The sequence below is a fragment of the Rhamphochromis longiceps genome, linkage group LG3 (genome assembly GCF_057381845.1).
Source record: "Rhamphochromis longiceps isolate RC_006_pf linkage group LG3, R_longiceps_female_GT1.1, whole genome shotgun sequence".
Classification (NCBI taxonomy): Eukaryota; Metazoa; Chordata; class Actinopteri; order Cichliformes; family Cichlidae; genus Rhamphochromis; species Rhamphochromis longiceps.
This window is the reverse complement of record NC_140559.1, coordinates 37,672,564-37,688,494: the sequence shown is the minus strand read 5'-3', so window position 1 is coordinate 37,688,494 and position 15,931 is coordinate 37,672,564. Positions and strand designations below refer to the sequence as shown.

The 15,931-nt window shown below is 41.5% G+C and overlaps 2 protein-coding genes across 5 annotated transcripts in view; both read right to left on the bottom strand.

The window, feature by feature from the left end:
* slc12a6 (solute carrier family 12 member 6) overlaps window positions 1-8,763 on the bottom strand; it is a 33,452-nt gene extending 24,689 nt beyond the window's left edge. Inside the window, exons 1-2 of one of the 4 annotated variants that reach the window (XM_085396295.1) lie at window positions 8,587-8,763; window positions 3,231-3,967 (exon numbers count right to left, since the gene is read on the bottom strand). In XM_085396295.1, coding sequence (XP_085252421.1) covers window positions 3,231-3,450 — 220 coding nt within the window. In that variant the 5' untranslated portion in view covers window positions 3,451-3,967; window positions 8,587-8,763. Of the gene's footprint in view, window positions 1-3,230; window positions 3,968-8,309; window positions 8,549-8,586 lie in introns of those variants that run through there. The other 3 variants (XM_085396281.1, XM_085396266.1, XM_085396273.1) reach the window with 3 other exon arrangements.
* A 2,305-nt stretch (window positions 8,764-11,068) lies between these two features.
* nop10 (NOP10 ribonucleoprotein homolog (yeast)) lies at window positions 11,069-15,825 on the bottom strand. The gene is made up of 2 exons (XM_085396257.1): window positions 15,615-15,825; window positions 11,069-11,384 (listed from the first exon to the last, which is right to left on the bottom strand). Exons 1-2 carry the CDS (start codon window positions 15,666-15,668, stop codon window positions 11,244-11,246), a joined length of 195 nt encoding a protein of 64 aa, XP_085252383.1. The 5' UTR covers window positions 15,669-15,825; the 3' UTR covers window positions 11,069-11,243.
* Window positions 15,826-15,931: the final 106 nt, after the last annotated feature.

Sequence of the window (15,931 nt, the reverse complement as noted above, 5' to 3'; positions counted from 1 at the left end):
AATAGAATAAACAATTCTGAATTTAGAAAAAGCGACAAAGCAAAGAATAAATTTTAAAAAGGCAAAAGAAAAACAAACAAACAAAAAACCCATACACAAACATACAGTACAAAGGAAGTACATGCTGAAGATCACCCTCTACAAATGCCTTCATGACTTAATTAACATGCTACAGCATGGTTCAGAACAATGGCGATGAATGAGTCTTCATCCTCACCTTAATGTGCCCACTGATCCCTGTCAGGAACATTAATTACAATCTCAACAATGTAACAGCTGATATATCAGTATTGCTTTTTAAATGGCAGATAAATGAAGAGAGATGAGAGAAACACCATTCAACACATTATGACTGTAGTTTTGGTTGTGCACCAGAGGGGGCACTCGTCCTCTAGGCAACTCGTGTTTGGAACGCTACAAACAACAACCCAGCTGATCCAAGTGGTGTCGAGCAGAGCTGCGAGTCGTAATATCTCAGTAAGGACTCATAAATGACTACACATAACAAATGTGAGGGAACTCTGTTTATGTTGTGTGTCTAAAAGGGAAAAAACAAAAGCAAAACAGAAAATATCAGCTGATATCAGATTTTTTTTAAATCAATAGATATCAATATCAAATTGGATATCAATCAATATAAAAATCTGGACTAAAAGCCCAACTAGTGCTTATAAAACTGTAAAGGCCTGAGAATGACAACTAAAAAAAGATCCAAGAATAACAACATAGTAGATGCTTGAACCTGGAAAAAAAAAAGCATCTAGCAAGCAGACACAGAAGCACCATTATCAGCTCCCTTTCTAATATTGCATAGTCTTTATCTCACATTACTATGTTCCCTGAGATGTCTGCTGCTGCTGTCTGGAGGTATAAAAACAAAAACAAAGTGAACTGAACTAACGTGAACTGCATGAACTTGAACACAACTTAACTGACTTTACAGAGAATGTGTGGATATATGGATATTAGGGGTGCAACGATACACAAAATTCACGGTTCGGTTCGGTTCGATACTTTGGTGTCACGGTTCGATATTTTTTCGATACAAAAAAAATGTTCATGCCTTTTTAATTTGTCATTTATTAAAATTATAAATATATATTTTAACTCAAAAGTACAGTTTTTAAATTTAACCCTAACCCTTGTGTGTGTTTTTTTATTTTGACAGCGAATGCGCACCTGCGGACCACTTATGTGCAGCCCCGGTTATTTAGCTCGTCATATTGCAGCCACAGAAATTCTTTTGTCCATGAAACCATAAAGCTGCACTTTCTTTTTGCCTTATAGTCTCATTTGTCATAACTTCTCCGTTTTGTGGTAAGCTTTTCTTTGGCTGTCACTTCTTCACCCTGACCTGTCTTATTTGGCTCAGCAGAACTAAAATATATATCCTGCTGCTTTTACACACGCACTCACATAAGCTCAGCGATTCTCTGCGCGATCAACCTCTCACATGTTTAAGCTTGCTGCGGGAGATTTCACTTGTCATGTTTGCATAGTAAGCTAACGATTAATAAGACGATGTCAGAGGAATTGGTGCACAAATTATCATCACTCACAGATCAGTGCTGTCGCTCTCTATACACAGTTCGCACGATTGCAAAGTGAAAGCAAAAAAACAAGCGCAAATTCAAACGCGATTTCAATATGTCACATATTGACAGTGGCTCACCGATGCCAATGACATAATTACCCAGCTACATTTCTGAAAGAATGCAAAAGCATTGACATATATTTTTCCTTCCTACGATAGCCGGACGGGCAGGGCAGAGATAGATTTTGGTAGCCCGACTGAAAAAAATCGCTAGCTCCGGGACGTCGGGCTAGCGATATTGCAAGCCCTGTATCTGATTGAGGAATCACTCATCTTTGGAAAAGAGAGTTTATTACAGAGAAATGGCTCTTTCCAAAATAAAAGCTATACTATCCGCTTCTTCTGGGCTATATTCTCAGCAGCATAAGGAGAATCATGTGCTAACAGCTGTCTAAATGACTCGGCTAAAGTTAGTAGCATGCTTGTTGTTTTTGTCTTTGCACTAGGATGATGTCGGCGTAAATGTGCAGTCATATTCGTTGTGTTCCCACTAGTGCTTTCAGGTTGATCTCGTTGAAATGACCTTAACGCCACAACACGGCAAATCTCCGTTAACGAGCTACCGCCGATCGCCCCGTGCATGGGGCTAGACGGCCAACACGTTAACGAGCTAACTGCGCTAACACACTAGTTCCCACCCATGTAATTGAGCATTGCATGGCACATCCAACATACTGTTTTACTTTAGTGCATGACTCGCTTACCTTCAGGGTCATACGTCACATGAAAACCAAAATAATTCCAAACGCCAGATCTGAATGTTGCAAGGAGAGCTTAACTTCTGTCTTGCTAGCTTGCCCTGCGCTCTTCCTTCTGACTATGCTGTCTGTGTTGAGCGCTCAGTGGATCTGCGCTCGACAGTGCAGCCTAGGCGGAGTAGTCGAATGCAGATTCACTGAGCGCTCAACACAGACAGCATCGTCAGAAGGAAAGTTGATAAAATAAATTACAAATGTTGTATTGTTCGATACATATGCGTACCGAACCGAAAGCACTGTATCGAACGGTTCAATATCGATACGAATATCGTTGCACCCCTAATGGATATATATAAATAACTAAAACAAACTGAACTGGGGCTCAAGTAAGACAGGGAAAGGACTGGCATTAGAGACTAGACAGTAAAATTCAGAAAAAAAAGAAAAAAAGCAGACTAGTCATAAGTCTCAAAGACTCATCAATATCTTTTATCGATGCCTGGATGTTTTTCTGACACTTGGACATTGCAAAGTCAATGACGCAGACATCATGCCACATAGGAAGTGACATGTCAAAGCTTTTTTCTGTTCTCTTGCCACACCGTTTTCAGACACCGAGCTGAAAAGTTAGGTAGGTCAAATTTTTTCCACAAAAAAAAAAATCAATCAATTAATCAAACCTTATCAGAATCAATTTTAAAAACCAGTCATCATGTAGCAAAAGCCAGGAAACAACACACCGACTTAAGCAACATAAGCCTGATCCCAGCCCCCCTTTTCCGATGGTTAAATCATGGTCACTGCACAGGCCTGTCACACATAATGCAGCCAATGAAGAAACTTCAAAGAGGACGTGACAGCTGTCATGTCTCAAGTATAAAGAATAAACACCATCAGTTAAAAAGAAATGTCTTTGTGTTAGGTGTGTGTATCCTCACCTTGGTCTATGCTGCTGTGATCCGGGGTGTCAGCCCCTCCTCCTGCAGAAGTCGTCGTCACACCTCCAGAAACTTCGCTTAGTGGGTCACTTCGGTTGGCGCTGTCTGACTCAAAGCGCACACGGGAACCGGAGCGCAGGCTGATGTCAGGTGACAGGTCTGACCCCCCTGGGAGGTCCTCCGCCTTAGTGGGCGTCACGGTGAAGCGCACCGATGCCATTATAGCTCACTTGAAAGAGACAGGGGTGGAGGGGCACTATGTGGGAGAAGAGGGAAGGGGAAGGAGGAGTCACGGACTGGCCAGCAGGGCTGAGCTGAGCTAGGCTAGGCTATTTTGCAGTTGATGCTGAGGTAATGGCGTCCTCTACAATTTGCCCTTTTGACGCTGAAATTCTCCATTTAAGCAAACTAGACTTCTTCCACACGGCATGTGAAAGAAAAGGTACAACAAATAAATGTTTCCAGTGACACAAGCACAAAATGATCAAATCCCTGGCTATAAATTTGGGAATGTGTAGAATAAAAACTGAGACATGATATGACACAAACAGCTGAGGCTGTCTTTTATTATCAAGCTAAATCTTTAAACTGCCCTCAGTGCGTTCTCTCTTCTACCTGCACTTTGTTTCAATTCCTATGGCTCAGCAGTCAAGTGCATTAAACTTGTCTTTCTCTGCTATTTCTCAAGTAAACATAAGTAAAACTTGTCTGTCAAGCAACCTTAGAGGTAAAGATGTCTTTATAATGATATCACACATTAGAGGTCAGAGCCAGGGCAAAGGAAGGGAAGAAAGTGGTACAGTGAGGGGTACAGACAGACAGGAAAAACATAAAGCAGAATTAAATTTAAAAGAAACAAACAAACTGAAAGAAATCTGAAAAAAAAAAAAACAAGATAATAACAGCAGCTAAAATACTAAATGCATCCATAAACCAACAAGGGAGAGCTGGATGTGTCCATCTTTCATATACAGTGTGTGTTAACACCAAGCACTTCTTCTGTTGTACCATAAAATGCATCTATGCACCAGTCATGGTGCTTCTTAACTCAACATAAAAAACCCACACATTTCAACCCAATTCCTTTTCTCTACATGCCAATGAAACAACTCTATGAAAACGACTGTTCATCACAAGTATCATCTTCTCAGAGCAGCATGACTGCTCTCTAAGTAAAGGAGGTGTGAAACAGTAAGCACTGTGAACATCACTGTTGTCCAGCGCCTTTGGTTAGTGAACTAGATATCCAGTGTGCTAACTAACCTGAGGGAAAGAAGTGACCCAGCACAGGTGGACATTGTGTATCTGAATTGTTGTTTTAGCTTGAATCATAATTTAATTATTAAAAGAGAGCGGTTCCAACCAGTTGTGCCAGTAGCTCCTGGCTGTTTTTTCTCACTCTGCATTCACAGACGTGGCCTCTCTTTCCTGTTTTATAACGCTACCCGTCTAACAGTCTTTGTCAGTCTGCATTCAGAAGTGGACGAGATGGGTGGAGAGGGGGTAAGGAGGGGGGTTTCTCAAAGATAAAGAAAGCTGCAGCGTGAAAAGCATCTGCTCTGAGGCAGGCGTGAGGTTATTTTCGTGAGCCTCCTCCAGCCATATTTGAGCTACACCTAAATTAGTTTCCATTATAACTCACCAGCATGTGTTTCTAATAAGAAAGCTAGATTTGGGGTGGGGGCAGACAACGTACAGCGAGGTGATAGAATGAGCTGGCAGAACATGTCAGAGCCTCAGCGCAGATATTACTACCTCAATCTTCAGTCTGACATTCACTGATAGACGACTGAGCCTTGCCTCCTACTAGAGATCAACACGCCCGTCTAAATCTAACCCAACTTTAAGTTCACGCTGATGTGTAGCGATGCCAACATACAGAGAGCAATGTAGAAACAATTCAGTGACCATGCTGTGGTCAACGAGCAAGCAGTGGCCTTTAAAACTGCCACTGAGGGCTGATTCCAAAATGACCCAGTCCATGTGAGCTGTATGTCTCCAGGCTTATCAGATGCTTCTATCAGTGTCAGTGTGTTTTTCTCACAGTTGTGCGTAACTAAATGACGCCATCAAACTCATGGCAGCAGAGCTTTCGCATGCCATGAGTCACATGCAGGATTTTATCAAATTCTGTTACTTGTCTTTAGAGTTTTGAAGATTCTCCAAACCTGTGGAGGCTTAAATTTTTCCACAATTAATCATAAAAGAATCAATAAAGAACGAGACAGAAGAACTGATAAATGCTTGGATATCCACCCAAATATATCCATCCCTGCTGAGAATGCCTCAATCCACAGATGCACAGTTTACTACACTTCTGATATAACACAGATACTTTGGCTTCAAATATGTGATGATACTGATCCACCACTGTGGTAAAATAAATCATCTGTAACCCTCACTGTTGCATGTTCAATGATCTTGTAAGTGAAATAACAGCTTCCCGACATGTGACAAGACCAACTATATGATACTGACCACCACCATGGAATCCCTGGGAAATAGCATCACTATTCCCAGAAGAACACTTGAACCTCAGGGCGCAGATAGTACGAGTGTCCAAAGTAGCTAGACTGGGAAGCCCTGGGCTGACCTATCCAGTTGATGACCACCTTTATGTGACTGCCAATGTTGGCTTCATAGACAGTAGAAAAGAATGACGTAGTGATCATGATGTCATGAGCTTGTTTCTGAAGTCTTGTTCTGAAACCTCCAGATTGATGTTTTCACCGACAACAGCTTGGTTTAAAAAACAAAGAAACAAAACAAAAAAAAACAAAAAAAAAACCCCAGCAATGTGAAGAGGACGAGGAAGGAGAAAGAGCAGGTCATCCACTAGTTGGAAGGTACTAATCATGTGTCTCTTTTGGCCCGTCTTCATCCCAAGAGTCTTTCCTCCCCACTATCACTAAGTACTTGTTCATACAGAGTCATCTAGTTTAGGAGTTTTCTCTGTATTATTGTAGGGTTATCTCTAGGGCTGCACGATTAATCGTTAGAAAATCGCGATCTCAATTCATACTTATGTGCGATCTCATTTCCAAATGACAACGATTAAAAAAAAAAAAGAATAAGAAAAAAAAGACGACGATTGTACCGCATTTTGATCCAGGACGTAATCTGCATGAAAACAAGCGCTCACTCTTCCTGCTCAACAAATGACAAGGGCGGAGCCTTATACCACGTGATACAGAAGCTGGCTGCTAAAATTAGCAGGGAAAAAACAACGGAGAGCACCTCAGGGATGACGAGAAAGTGACAGGAGAAAATCCGTCCCGGTCAACCACCCAAACATCAATAACGGGAACCTTATACAGCGCTTCCCCATACCCATCGACCTCCCGCAGGCACAAAGAAATTACGGAGGCTATCACTTATCACCTGACCAAAGATATGGCTCCCATCAACACTGTGCAAAACGAGGGATTTAGGAAAATGATCAACACCCTAGACAAACGCTACACAGTGCCGTCCCGCAACTATTTTTCTATTGTTGCACTACCTGCTCTATACACGCAGCGTCGAGCAACGGTGGAGACGGAATTTCAAGCAGTACAACATTTTGCGGCAACGACAAAACGTGAGACATTTGTTGTTTTTATGTTTATTTATTGTTTTTATGTTCAGTCTCAACTGTTACGAAGTTGATGTGCAGTTAATAAGTGCAATAAATATTTATACTGGAAAAGAAAATCGTGAGAGAATCGTGATCTCAATTCTAAGCAAATAAATCGTGATTCTCATTTTATGCAAAATCGTGCAGCCCTAGTTATCTCACAATATAAAGCACTTAGAGGTGAATTCTTGTGTTTTGGCTCTAGAACATTTATAAATAAACCTGAAAACCTAAAATCATTCCAACCTGTGGCCATCAAACTTCCCATTACACCTGGATTTACTTATAATATTTTATCTATAATACACATAGCATTGCTTTAACCTTGGAATATTTAACACTGCACTTTTGGGTATATTAGTTTGACTGATTTTCACTTGTTTTACTGCATACAGTTTACAATATTTTCACTGAGCAGTGATTTATTTACAGTGACCCTTTACCCAAGCAGTGCCAGTAAAATTTTGGTGCCTCTTTGTTGGTCATTTTTTATTAATGCTGCCTTATCAACACTTACAAATGCCCAAGACAAACCCTCAGAGCTCAAACATTAGTCATTTGAAACGAATGCCTGGCTCTGGTTTCCTTTAAAGAATATGTTAAACACACACATTTACTCTTATGTGTGTCACTTAGATAACATTACAGCATATTCAACCACCTTTTTTGTCCAAGCATAAGGATTGAGCACATTTTGTTCCTTTTTCGTGCTAACTCGGGGCCTATTTTTGTATTTTAAGCTGTTACCTTTGCATCAGGAGACAGTCATAATGCCTTGCTACCAATGTGGGCCAGTATTAATGATCATGGATTAGTTTGCCAAGCTCCCAGATCAATATCTGTGAGGCTACCTGACCTCCTAAACATATCTAACCGCCATGACTAAAGATTATTATTTTAGCTAAACTAGCAGTAACTAGCTTTAACCTCATCTAGTTCAAGATTTTCCCAGGTCTGAGATCAATTAAGTGAAAATACTGCCTTAATTTTACTATCGTTAAGGAACTTTACAGTCAAATTAGGGAGATTGGGTCCTCTTGCGCTTTTGGCAGGCAGCCTCCATCACGAGGGTAATGCGGCTGTAAGCAAATATGATCCAGAGACGAGGACATGGCCAAACACACCTTTACCAATTAAGAAAAGTCTTTAATTAACCAGTTTAGGGAAATCAAAGCTGGCTGGGATGCTCGCCTCTCTAACCACCGCCCATTGTAAGCCAATTAAGCTGGCCATAATAATTCTGGCTCGAACCGGTCACTGAACACCTGCAGACGACACGATATGGCCAGAGCCAGCGTTAGGATAAAATGCCAAGCAGACATTAACTCAAACCTCGTGAAGAGCGATTTTTACGACGTGGGGGATATGTTTAAGAGCGGCTTGAAAATAAAGACGTAAAAAAACGTCCAAAAACGCGTGGTTATTCCGGGATAAACCGGCCGGGTAATTAGCTCGTTACTCACAAAGTTGTGATTTTCCTTTCAACCAAGCGTCTTGTGTCGAAGAGCATCACGCCCAGCGCCGACCCATCAACCAGATATCCATAGGTGGTAACAAATACACTCATACGTGGAGGTCGTATCGGGTGAAGCCGCTCGTCTACAGTCGGCGCGGCTAACCGAAGCTAGCTCAGCGGCTAGCCGTGCCATAAACTGTCAACTCCGCGGAGCCCCGGCTGCCTCACCGACACCGATAGAGAAAAAGCCCGGAGTTCAGACAGTTATCACATGAAACACATACCTGGCTCTGGCTTCCATGTGGCCCTATGCACATATGGCTGTTTTAAATCACTAAAAATTTGGGAGTGTCTCCCAGGTTTTCTCGGGACTTTTTTTTTTTTTGGGGTTGTTCAATCGACTCAACCATACACACGCGCGAGCGCCTGGGGGGTCCTCTATTCCTCGCCGTCGCTAAAACGTCTTGCGCATGCTTAGTGACAGACACGGGGTAAAAGCTACTTGGGAAATGTAGTTCGAGTAGACAGCGGCTAGCTATCGAACAGTGAACACGAACAGTGCTGCTAAAAATATGAAATGCATCACTTATTTCTTTAAATATATTTTTGATCAATACCAGATTTAATACAGATTTACTTTTTACACACTCTTTTGCTATTTGTAATACATTTCTGGTACTTTTATATTTATCTGCAAGCTGTAGCTACTAGTTACTTTGCCATATTAAAAATACGTTTTAAGTACTTCTGTCAGCTAACATTAGTTTTGCTTCTTTCCTCACACTTATAGTCTGACCCTTTGGACTAGGCCCAAATCCACATATTGGGAACCAGTACCTGGCTCTAAAATATGTAACTTACATAAATTATCGGTGCATTAACAATTCAAGAATGTAAAATTAAATATCTGAAATACTATGCCCTTTGCTATTTTCTGAATTAAATTGTATGTTCTTCTAAAAATACTTCAGTAATCAATTCTTTCCATTGTTTCACTGTATTTTCTGCTGGGAAAGCTTTAAGTACTTTTTACGGGTAATTTGATTTTAATCTAAGTAAATATAAGTAAGTAAATATATGGCTCAAGAAAATGAAGGGAAAGCTTGATCATTTCAGTGTAAAACGGTTCAACTTCAGGCATGTTAAGCTGTCTTTATAAGAGTCAGCCTGAAAATAGGTCAAAAATGTGCTGGGGTTAAATCCTCAGACCTTATGCTGATGCAGTAAACCCAGGGTTCATCTCATGTGGGAAAACATCAGGCCTCTTGTGATCAGAGTGTGCAGGCAGATTCTGGACGTGACTGTCCCTCACACACCCCAGACCGGAGCCCAGACCTTTCATCATGTCAGAAATGCTGTGCAGGAGCCCACAGATATCTTGATCTAGGACTGGGAGAAGATCCAGCAGGACACCATTCATCATCTCATCATGCAAGGTGATCCCTCAGGCTAACAGGAGTGACAACGGCAGTGAGGAGGGATAAGGAAAGAGCAATAGTCTGAGAAACCATTCCTCTTATTGGCTTTCTACAAATGATTTGTGTTTCCAAACCGTACACTCTGATCTCCCTGAAGTTTAACTGACTTTGGGTTAATTTGTGATGACTGAGTGGTCCCTTAATTTAAATTAGATTTTTTTTAGCAGTATTCAATGAGCATAAGGAGGTGAATTTTAGTACTTTTCTCCTTTTGGTCTGAATAACTGCCGTTTGTTTCCCACAAAAATATGGGTGTCAGTCCAAATGCACTTTTTTGAATTACAACTTTTTTCCTTTCTAAACTTTGTCACATTTTAAGAAAGCCGACAAATTCTTAAAAAAAAAAAAAAGGACAAAAAAAACAAACAAACTATATTTACCAAGTTATAGTTCTCTAATCCATCTAAGTTAGAAAAAGGTAGCACATTATTCAGCTGACATAAAGGTGACTTCCCTCACAATGTCCATTCATTATTTAACAATTGGAGGTCAGCTTTGTACCAGTTCTTTGTATTGGCTTCTTTTAAATAAGCAGTAATCAACATTTAGCATAAATACTGTTTGAGTTTGTTTTTTTAATAATATCCTCTTGTTTACTCCAAGGTACAACACCATGACATCTACACTTCCTTTCTATTAGTTTGCATCATGTTGTGCACACATCTTGTGATGTTGGAGTCACTTGCAGTTCCACCTTTAACATGTTGTCAGCAGCAAAACACAAGTGAAGTGTTAACCTGCTGGAGACCTCTGATCACAGCCACTCAGTACCAGTCAGGACTTAAAGTGTCTTTAACAGCACTGAATTTCAAAATGGAGCCAATCAGAATGTGGGACAGGTGGACAAAAGATATATAAAAAAAAAAAAAACAACACAAAACAAACAAAAAAAAAACCCTGTGCAGTCACACACAAAGAGTCACCTGGCTGTCGTATATCTACAAATCGATCTAGTGTTTGGCTGCAAAAGTAAAAGAATGATTTTTAAAAAAAGAAAGCTTTGAGAGGAAGTTATGGCTGTCTTGGGAAACAAATGGAGAAAATCTGCAGGCTCAGCTAAAGTGCTTCCTCAAATCTATCATCAGCTGTGTTTTCATAATGCCACAAATTACGTGATCGTGTTATTTTGGATATAGGGAAATCCTGTAGGACAACCTTCATACTACAGCGCCCCCTGGCTGGTAGGTTGGTGGCACATTAAAGACTATCTGCATTTAAATGCTTCATTTGTCCAACAAGCTGTCAGCCAGTCTGGATTTTAGACACACACAGGCAACACGTGAGGAGCTATGACGCAAAGATTTATTTAGCATGAACAAATTAAAAACCGCCACCCTTAAAAAAATATGAACAAATTCCATCATCGCATCAATAGAGGGTACGAGCAGTCCTTTAAATCCGGCTCAGGTGTTTTCTCGCTCTTCTCCTTGTAGCTCCATCCTGATATGTCTTTCTCCTCCTCCTCACATGACAGGCTTGGGCTGCTGGGTCAGCAGTATGTTGAAGCGTTTCTTCAATATCACCCGGTGCCGGGAAAACTTGTCATCTGGGGAGAATCGAGCCGGGTGGGCCGAGCTGGTGGGCTCCCCATCTGGAGTCACCTTCTGTGGAAAGAGAAAAGAGTGTGCTTGTGCTTTTTAAGGGTTTCAAATCATGAAAATAGATTTTCAGTATGTTTTCAGATTTCTCCATGACAGCTGGCGGCGTTGCAGAGCTAACACAGGGAGAGAGAGACAACCATTCAGACCCAGGACCAGTTTAGAACTGCAGCAGTCAGAAGTCATGGTCCTCATAGCCCAGTTTTGGACCCTGAGACACAGACAGCAAAAGCTGTAGATGACGCTGAGGAGAACCACATCCAGCACCTGGAAAAATCAGCTGTGGTGGCCTCAAGAGTTGTGTCCTCTCCCTCTACACAAACAACTGCATCACTAAAGACCTGTAGGTCAAAATCATGAAATGTGCAGATGACATGACTGATGACTCTCCATACAGATGTGGGGTTGAACAGCTGTCCCTGTGGTGTAATCAGAACAATCTTGAGCTGAATATGCTCAGAAATGTGGAGACTTCAGTTGGAGCTGTTCAGCACACCCCCACCCCTCCCCCTCGCCTCAAGGTGCCGGTACACCCTCCGCAACGGTTACAGACAATTCCACTTACACTCACTGTTGAGGCACTGCAGTATTCTCCTCAACAGTAGGAGTCGCCACTCAGAAAATACTGCCAATTACAGAGCTGATATCAGAGGAGAAGTCAAAACTAGATGCAAAGACATTGCTGAACTTTTCTGGGGGGGGTTTCCATAAAGTCTCATATTTTCAAACTGTTGAAACATATTCCTCTAGGTAACTGAATCTCTGAGCATCTGCAATGGAACATCATTAAAATGGCGTTAAAAACTTAAATGATCTTACACTCATGTCTTCAAGCCATCTGCACAATGTTTCAGGTTACAAAAATCTAGAGGTGCATGTCTGGTTCAAGTGACACGACGCGTCCCAGTGTTAAAGACGTAATGTTTGCCACAGGGGCAGGAATTACTTACTCAGCATCATTGTGTGTGCTGTGGAAACCTTCAGGTTTCTGGGATCCAGAACATCCCAGGATCCAGAACCTCCCAGGATCCAACACAGACAAAATCATCAAGAAGACACAGCAGAGGATGAACAGCCTGAGCTTTTGCAAGAAGTTCATTCTCTGCACTCTGAAAAACATTACTGTATGGTTTGGATTTAACAGGACGAGACCAGACTATAACAGACACTGGGGTCTGCAGGTAAAACAAACAAACGTTGGTGCCGACCCATCCTCCATGCAGGATTCGTACAAATCCAGAGTCAGGAAACAAGCAGGTGAAATTACTGCAGACCTATCACAACCTGAGAACCTTCACAGACATACCGCAAACAACCTGTTCCAACTCCTCCCCACTGGTAAATGCTACAGAGCACTTCATGCCAAAACAAGCAGACACCTGGATCGTCTCTTCCCACAGGCCGTCACCCTGTAACACCAACACTCTCATAGTGTTTGTACTTAAAACATCCATTATTACTGCTGCTGAACCAAATCGAGCTGTATACACCGTTTTGTTGTCTATATACCATTTACACAACACTGTCAAGTTCCCATTTATTTACTGTATGTATCGTAACCAGGTATCCCTTATTTATTCATTTAGTTCAACACCTTCACACTCATCTTGTTGCAATTGTCGGAGTCATGGTATTATTGTCTGAATTCACTGTTTGTCCAGTCTGAGCCCTATATTCCTCAATAAAGCTCCCAATTCAGACCAATTTGATCTTAAGTGGGCTGGAGGAATAAAACCATTCTCCAGTAACCTATATCTGAAAGAACAGCTCCAACAGTTCCCTTTTCTTTGAGTGTACAAAATATTTCCATGTTCACATTCAATCACTGAGATTTCCTGTGTCTGCACACTGCTTCTGCCTCAGGCTGTGTGTTTACTGGCCCCAGGCAACTAGACCACCTCCCAACTTTACAAGCCAGCACAAGAGTTTCTTCACTTGTGACCTAACTAATAGGTAACCAACAGTTGTTGAGCTAAAACTTGCCCATAATTTCTCATTTCCTTCAAGGTGATTGGAAAGTCACAGGATGCAAGACGCCCTTGCTGTCGAAAGAGCTTTCCAACAGACTCAGATTTAATAAACAACATGGTTAAAATGAAAAGCAACTCAAGATGTACATTTATTTATTAGGAAGAAAGATAAAACTACACGACAGCTACAGGGAAGTCACGCAAGAAAATGCTCACAGTGAATGTGACAAAAAAAGCATGAGGTACCTCAAAGTCGACTAAAAGCATTTAAGTAAAAACTGCCAAGTGTTGGACATGTCCTTACGGTGGACGAAACGCATCGAGGGCAACTCCAAACATTCGTTTGTGGGCGCATACCCTCTTACGTGCCCAACATATCTGGTTATTCTGTAATCGCAGCTAATTTCAAAACACCCCGATGAATACCACCAAACACAGAAACTGTGTCTGTGCAGTCCTAACCCAGGATCTGTCTGCTTAAAAGTTAATGTGTGATAACCTCACACTCAAGAGATGGAGGAAGATGGAAGCAAGAGCGGACCGCAGGGGAAGCAGGAGTTACGCTCTAAGGTAAGGACCGCTTAGCTGTGTGGGAATTCCAAGCTGAACGCCAACATCACCTCAAATTTCTACAGGTGTGCAATCGAGAGCTTGCTGACGAGCTGCATTACAGTTTGGTACGGAAGCTGCTCTGCCAGCAGAGCACATCACTGGCATGAGGCTTCCTGCCATTCAGGACATTTATCTTCAGCGATGCCTCCGTAAAGCACACAGCATCATCAAGGACCACAGCCACCCAGCACATCAGCTCTTCTCCTTGTTACCATCTGGCAGACGTTACAGGAGCCTGTCTGCTCGGACTACAAGACTTAAAAACAGTTTCCACCATCAAGCCATACGACACCTCAACCACAACACTTAAACACACACACACTCTCCACAGGATGCACTCAGAAGCTACCCTGCAGCTTCACAAGTACTCTGTATAATCTGCACTGGTCACTCCCCTTTATTGGTATTTATATTTTTAAAAAGTGCAATACTGTAACAACTGCCACAAAAAACAAAAACTTTTGTACTGTTTAGTTTGTACTGCTGCTCATTCCTGTACAATATCCCATCTGCCCCCCACATTCCTATTTAAGATTTTCTTTATTTAATCACTAGTGTGTACATATATTTATATATACACACACATACACACATATATATATTTAGTCAGTTAACTGAAAATCTCCTTTTTCTTTTACTACATGTTATTAATATTTTGCTCTTACTATTTTTCTATTTATTTTTATTATATTTTATTTTTTTTCTACTGTACCAGTCTGCTGAGTGACTGTCTTCTGCTCGTCAAATCCATTTCTTTGCGATGTTGACCCTGTGCTAACTTGCATATGACAAATAAAACTGAAAGCTTAACGTCCCAAATTATCTCATGATTCCTGAAAATCAGACACTGAATCTGTGCATGCGTTGCTCGCTGAGGTTACCTGGTTGGTTTGCATTACTGAGGCACACTCCAGAGCAGTGCTGGACTACGGTGAAGAGGTGCAGTCCTCGTTGTTGGATTAGATTAACGGTGGTCTCACATTTATACAAAATTTACAGGGGCGACAATTATAATGAGCTCTTCTAATACAGCTGCTTATAGAGCTGGCTCTGCTGTGACCAGTCAAGCTCTAGACGGGCTGTCAGCAGAGAGCAGCCTGTCCACTACAGATATTAAAGAAAACTGTTGTTCCAACTTTCTGCAAAGTCACACTGCCCCACCACACCTGAGCTACATGCCAAAGCCTACTTTAACTTCTGCCCAATAAACTCTGTTAACTGTCGTGTTTTACTACTTTCAGCCACCTACTTTTATGTTTCACTTGCTCAATTTGACATATTTCACTATATTACACTGACCTACTACCTAACAGCTTTAATTAAACGCATACGTCTTGTATTTTGTCGTGTTTATTTTGATTTCAAAGCAGTTTTACCTCAAGCTATGACAATTATCGAGTGATACTCCACTCGGGTTTTTAAACGTATGCGACTGTACAAACTGTGCGTATGGTGGCTTCGTGACGATAAAATCCCCGAAACGTTTTGCTGTAATGTTTACTGTATACAAACATACATATAAAAAAACAGACCATATTTTAAAGTTGGGCATTTTCCCAGGTGTTTCAGCTCTTTACATCTACGTTAACGTTAGCAGCGGAGACGCGTTTACAAAGAATAAAGGGAAACATGTCGGAGATAAACACAACTTTACCTTCAGAGTGTAGACTCTGTCCCCGTTTTCATTCAGGTAATACTGCAGAAACATCCCGACCGAGCTGGTTTGTTTTTACACTTCAGGGGTTCAAAATATGTATACGAAGCTGTTTATATCGAAAACAACGCAAAAATTGCTGTAATGCGCTCTTTTCTCTTGGATTTCCACGTGCAGCGGACGTTGGTTCGCTATGGGACGGAAGAGCGGATATCCGGTTCAGCACTTAGAGCATTCTGGGAAACGAAGTCTCACTAGCTTTTTCTACCCTTTGCATTCCGTTTGAATCTCAAACGATACCCTGGAGACAAGATCCG

Coding starts and splice junctions, on each gene's coding strand:
- nop10 (XM_085396257.1), bottom strand. CDS start 15,668: ATGTTTCTGCAGTATTACCTGAATGAAAACGGGGACAGAGTCTACACT. Junction 11,385..15,614: donor ACAGAGTCTACACTCTGAAG/GTAAAGTTGTGT, acceptor CTCTTTCCACAG/AAGGTGACTCCAGATGGGGA.